The sequence below is a fragment of the Atta colombica genome, unplaced genomic scaffold (genome assembly GCF_001594045.1).
Source record: "Atta colombica isolate Treedump-2 unplaced genomic scaffold, Acol1.0 scaffold12, whole genome shotgun sequence".
Classification (NCBI taxonomy): Eukaryota; Metazoa; Arthropoda; class Insecta; order Hymenoptera; family Formicidae; genus Atta; species Atta colombica.
This window is the reverse complement of record NW_017259206.1, coordinates 1,567,962-1,574,289: the sequence shown is the minus strand read 5'-3', so window position 1 is coordinate 1,574,289 and position 6,328 is coordinate 1,567,962. Positions and strand designations below refer to the sequence as shown.

General features: G+C 34.4%; 1 protein-coding gene across 1 annotated transcript in view; it reads left to right on the top strand.

Moving 5' to 3' along the window:
* Positions 1 to 6,328, top strand: part of LOC108694252 (Down syndrome cell adhesion molecule-like protein Dscam2) — a 168,243-nt gene that overhangs the window by 147,165 nt on the left and 14,750 nt on the right. The window contains exons 12-16 of the mRNA XM_018203617.1: positions 1,333 to 1,452; positions 4,534 to 4,707; positions 4,882 to 5,032; positions 5,549 to 5,697; positions 5,826 to 5,957. Coding sequence (XP_018059106.1) covers positions 1,333 to 1,452; positions 4,534 to 4,707; positions 4,882 to 5,032; positions 5,549 to 5,697; positions 5,826 to 5,957 — 726 coding nt within the window. The remainder of the gene's footprint in view (positions 1 to 1,332; positions 1,453 to 4,533; positions 4,708 to 4,881; positions 5,033 to 5,548; positions 5,698 to 5,825; positions 5,958 to 6,328) is intronic.

Genomic DNA, 6,328 nt, shown 5'->3' with positions numbered 1-6,328 from the left:
TATTATTGTTATTATTATTATTATTATTATTATTATTATTATTATTATTATTATTATTCGCCACCCTCACGAGTTCCGCATCCAAACATTTCCTGCCCTTTGCGTACCTCTTTCCGAGAGTTCTACTTGTTTCACACACGCCACCGTTTGGGCTCGAGTATATTTGTATACTCACGTTACATATGTTATATACATATATATCTATATATCTATCTATCTATCTATATATATATTATATATTGTCGCACGCGATCGATGCGTGGCCGATACTTTGCCGTCTTGTAAAACGTTGGAAACTCCCACTCACAGTATCTCGCTTGTGCAGCGTTTTTTTCACCACAGTAAGAAGTAGAACCTTGCCAAACAATACACCTGATCGTACAAGAACCACCCCTCACTTTGAGACTTTGTTGACAAATCGATGCGCGACGCAAAATCTCGCGCCGGGATCGAGAAACTTCGACGACCAAGCATCCGTCTGTTTTCTTCTTTTTTTTTTCTTTTTTTGTCTTACGAACTAAGAGCTGTTATACGTACTATTATCGCGCACTATTATATAGAGATGCCTTCGTTTCGTTGTTCTTATTGGTAGTTCCTAGGAGAATTAACATTGCAGATAATAGATGATCGATTGCCCCTGCCCTTATCACTTTCCTTGTTACCCTGTTGCGGTGTTGAACATAGAGGTGAATTGTCTGCTGCTGCCTGGCGTGCGAATGACACGAGACTTTATATATATATATATCAATTGACACCCGCGAAATACGCCTCGCATCGATTCATGACCCCCTGATTCTCCACAACTCTGCCCTATCCGCATACTTACCTTCTCATTCTCACTCTATCTTCTCTTATTAGTATCTTTATCAGTTTCTTCATCGCGCGATATATCCGCGAATATATCGCGTGCATATGCGGAAGATTCGAGAAAATGCGAAAAGTCGCGTGGAAATAGAAAACGCGTGCATTCCAAAGAGAGAAGATCAAACGAATAGCGTAGCTTCATGCGCGAGACCATCTCTTTCAGTGCATCTCTTTTTCTCTTTCTCTCTATCACGCGCGTCTTTTTATCAGCTCGTTTGAGATTCGATCTCTTTGACGTGCAGAATCGCGCGTTGCGCGTCGAAGCGACATGAGCTCACGATAGCTCTCTTTCGTTTTGCGCCGCGCTTTTCACGGCTCTTTTCTATCTCTTTTACTCTATCTCTTTTTCTCTATCATGAAAACGTACCTGTCTCTAAATCGCTAACGACCAGTAAAGCAAGACGTAATAAATTTTAATTGGCGCACACGTGATGGATCTATGTAAAGCGAATGTCTCTGACATTACAGTGCCGCCCAGATGGATCGTCGAGCCAACTGACGTAAGCGTCGAAAGGAATCGCCACGTCGCACTGCACTGCCAGGCGCAAGGCGTCCCGACGCCGACGATCGTGTGGAAGAAAGCTACCGGTGAGACTATTGCAAATAAAGTGATTTTATTACACAACTATTTCACAAATCTTTATTTATGTATCAAAGAAAATTAAGGAGGATGTTAAAAAAAAGGATTTTTTCCCAAAAGATATAAATAAAAAAAGTACTGTTTTTTGTATATTTTTATCTTCTAGATATGATAAAATTATTAAAAAATTCAGCATTTAAGAAACATCTCGAAAATTGAGCTAATAATGTATTTATCGAAATTTTTATATTGTTCAATTTTCGAATTTTCGAGATGTTCTTAAACGCTACACGGAGAGAATTTTCTTTCAAAATTTACCCTGCAAATATGATAGTTGTGGTACACTACAATATTTTAAAGATTTTTACCATGCACTTTAGTAAAATTGTTCAAACTTATTTTATACTTTATTGTAGTTTTATTAATAAAAAACAAGAGAAATTAAAATTAAAATTCTTCGAAATAAACAATGTTGTCCCACGACTGTCATATTTTCAAGATAAATTCTAAGAAAAAATTCTCTCCGTGTATAAATATTTTAATAATTTTATTCAGAAAGTCAAAATTTACAAAAAAAATACTATTTCTTTTATTATTATTTACACTTTTATGACAAACATTGGCCCGTTTTTAACAATCCTTTATTTCATAATACTATTACGATATAAATAAAAATAATAGGCTCATCCTGTCAAAAATTGTATTAATCTTATTGTAGACTGATAATCATTTGAGGTCATCGATCCCCTTTTATTTTATAAATTGCGCTCTCTCGATGAACCTTGGCTTATAGGATAATTTAATAATATGCTTTATCCGAATTAAGATTAAAAATAAAAATTCAAAATGGTAAATTCAATATGCCAAATAGAATTTAAAAAATAATTTGATTATTATAAAACTTGGTTTTATTTGCAAAGTAACGTCAAATTTCAATTTCGCTTCATTTGAAGCTCTTCAGTATTATGTAAACAGTTAAAGTATTAATTTTCAAAGTGGCATTCAAACTCTGATTACAAATTCTCTGACACTAGATCCTCCTTCATAGAAGTTACAATTTTTAAATTCGATATTTTCGAGTTATATTCAAAGGTACTAAGAATCTTCTAAATCAGTAATTTCAGATAATCAGATTATTTTTTTGAAACTTAAATTTTAAAATTCTGAAACTGGACTCAAATTCAGAGATCCTCAAAACCTTTTGAGCGAGATCTTTCATAAATTACTTTATTAGTGTTTCTCAAAAAATTAATAATTGTCTCTCATAATTACATAATTAAATCAACTTACACATTTTAAATCAATCAACAACATAGTTATTGCAATATTCGCCAATTAGTTTTTTCTATTCAAATAAAACCAATCAATAAAAGCGAAGCAAGTTCGCTTTTATTGATTGGTTTTATTTCACTCTTATAAATTATCACGCACAATCAAATAACATGATTGATCATTCAGCAGAATAACGATCATGTAAATTTTTTCCTAGGGCGGAAACGTGAAAAGTGAAAATTTTTAATATAATATGTATATATGTACATTAATTATGTGTATATACAATATGTATAATGAGGAACAAAAATGAGCTTGTACTTCGGTGTAATACATACATAAAAATTTTCACTTTTTCCGCTTTAAAGAAAAAGTTAAGTATTTGATTGTCCGGAAAGTTCGTGCCGACTAACCTATATAATTTAATAAATGTATACTAAAATTTAAATCTTCTGCGTTTCAATTTTCCTTCAACATCGGCACGAATTTTCCGGACAACCCAATACATGATCGCTACCCAGAATTCAGATAAAAAATGCTGACAAGTGAATCCAGTTAGTTCTACAATATACTGGAACAAACCATTGAGAGAAGGAGTTTCAATGCCTCACTCTAATGCAAAATTGGTACTGTTTTCTTCGTCATGAATTCGTTAATTGGATAATGCTATTTTACTACCATAAGTAAAAAAAAGAAAGACTAATATTGCTTGCCTTCCTTTTCTCCATCGAGCTGCAGTTGTATAATTTAGTATAGAGAAAGCTCTAGTATATTATAGAGCTCACTGAATAAGCCTATGATTCTGGGTCTTACTACTTACTAATATCACATTGTCGGAAATTGAAATCGCGGTATCAAAAAAGAAATATTATGTTAAAATCACAATTTATAGATATGTTAGAAGGAACGATATGGACACAAATGAGAGTATAAGATTTCAAATTATTTATTGCGTAATTTGTTGAAAATATTAAATTTTAATAATATATTTTATAATCTAATATCGGTTCATTACATGTGAATTGAATTTTTTCAATTACATGTGAATTTGAATTTAAGCCTAATTTTCCTCTCTGGGAATAGTATCGAATAACTGTCTAATATCATGCTATAGTATTGCAATCCAAGTTTATTCCATTTGTTCACGAAGCAGAGAAGTAAATTCCATCTTCATTTTAAAACTGCACGATACAGTAATGACTCTATACAATATACATACTGGAGTGAATCTTCTCTATAAAACTGTGTGATAGGCGGCTAAATTGCGACAGCTATGCGACTTAGGAACGTCTGCCTCGCTTCAATATAGTATGCTGAAAGAAGGTAGATATCCATAAATCACATAGTTGTCACTTTCGCACCTTCTCACACATTTCGGCCATCCTCACCACACATTTTCATAGGGAAGGCTCAAGTATGTATATAGCTGATACATATCACTCCCTTCGTGAGTTAAAAGTTAATATTTAACGTAGATTTCTTAAACTTCAAGTTTATATACGGTTCCCATGAAAGATAACATTCAGACGACATGCATATCTAATAAAACTTTATAAAAACATCATAAAGACGTCATTTCGGACATACATGTCTAAAAGTTATTTAAAAGACATCATAAGAAGATTTTGTTGACAGTATGTGTTTGGAATACAGTTTCGTCTTAATTAAATGTCTATTTTTTGCCGTTGCAATTTCCGGTAGTGCAGTTATTTATAAAATATCATTTCTTTCTAAGAGTCAAGAAAGCGCGATAGAATTTTTTTCACATAAATTGAGCACCAATCGGCTTGACTTTCTCACGGGGCACTTGTTAACAGGAAGCAAAGCCGGTGATTACGAGGAGTTGCGCGAAAGAACTTACACCAAGATCCTTAGCAACGGCACTTTATTGCTGCAACACGTGAAAGAAGACAGAGAGGGCTTCTATCTGTGCCATGCGAGTAATGGCATTGGAAGCGGTTTAGGCAAAGTCGTGCAATTAAAAGTCAATTGTGAGTAAAGTGCATCACACAATTCATTTTGTAATTAAATATTTCACTCGATATTATATGTATTAATATATATTAACAACACAGAAACGTTCACGTAAAACATTTAATTTGAAATGTTAAAATTCTAAATCATTGAACTTACATTTTTTTTTATATTATTTTACGACTGTGTAGCATCTCCATATTTCGCGGCGCCTTCAAGACTTGTTACTGTAAAGAAAGGGGACACGGCGACGTTACACTGCGAAGTACACGGCGATAAGCCGGTTACCGTTACCTGGCTGAAAGGTGGTAAAAGCGAGTTGAATCCCTCGACGAATTACCGGTAAGTCGAGATTAACCATACATATAGAATCATAGAGAAGAATGGACTGACAGCGACGCGCGTGAAAATCGATACGATCATGATGAATTAACTAAAACGGAGCAAAATCTCTGCGCCCGCTGCGATTTTCGTTAGATTATCGTGTCGTTCGATATGGAACGGATGGTTTATAATTGCGAGCCGCACGTTAGTGTCGATAAATCGATCGTGTCGAGCGGAATTTAGCAAATGAGATGCGACGGTATTAATAATGCATTCCGGGCTGATAATAGGGAGCATACGCAAGCACGTGAAACGCATCCACTTGAAAAATTCACGAGAGCCATATATATCCCGATTAAAAGGGTCAAATATAATCCGTTTATTAACAAGAGAATACTGAAATGCTGTTGTTCAAAGATAGAGTTTGTACCAAAAATATTAGCATATCACTTTTGATGCGACGATACATGAATATTTCATAGTTACGCCCTTTTCACAGAGCTTTAATGAACTTTTATAAATTCATTTATAAAGCGTCGCAGTGAAGCAGGAAGTAACGCCGGACGGTGTCATCGCGCAATTGCAAATCTCATCGGCGGAAGCAGCTGACAGCGGTGCGTACTTTTGTCAAGCGAACAATCTTTACGGGCGCGATCAGCAACTGGTGCAACTCCTCGTGCAAGGTACGGTATGGGTTTATAGGTCAATTCGTCTCGATATAGAATAATTGAATTCCAAATGCAATACTCTTGCGCTATATACACGTATATCGTCACACGAGTGCATTAATATCGAATTTCATATGTTTTAGAACCGCCTCAACCGCCGAGCGCCCTAGAAACTGCCATGGTGGCTAGTCGCAGCATTAACGTTAAGTGGCAGCATAAATCGCAGGACACTAGCGAGGTCACCAAATATATCCTTCAGTATAAAGAGGGCGAAGGTAAATTGGCAAATATTATTTTACATCAAGTCAATAAAATAAATAAAGAAGAACCAAATATAGATCAAAAGTTTTGATTCAAGACTATATCTTGGTGTCTACCATAATAATTCTATGTAAATTTTTGATACACTTTCTTATTATACACGGAATAAATGATTGCTACGACCAAACGTTGCCCATCAATACATTTTTACAAGAACGATTATGATAATCGTAAGACTGGCATCTTAACGATTATGGCTGTAAATAAGATGTGTTCATCTTAAAGTTATCGCAATCAATAAATATATTTATGCGAAAAGTATCATTATTTCTGACTGTGGCAATGTAAACATTTTTTTTTGTATATATATATATATATATATATA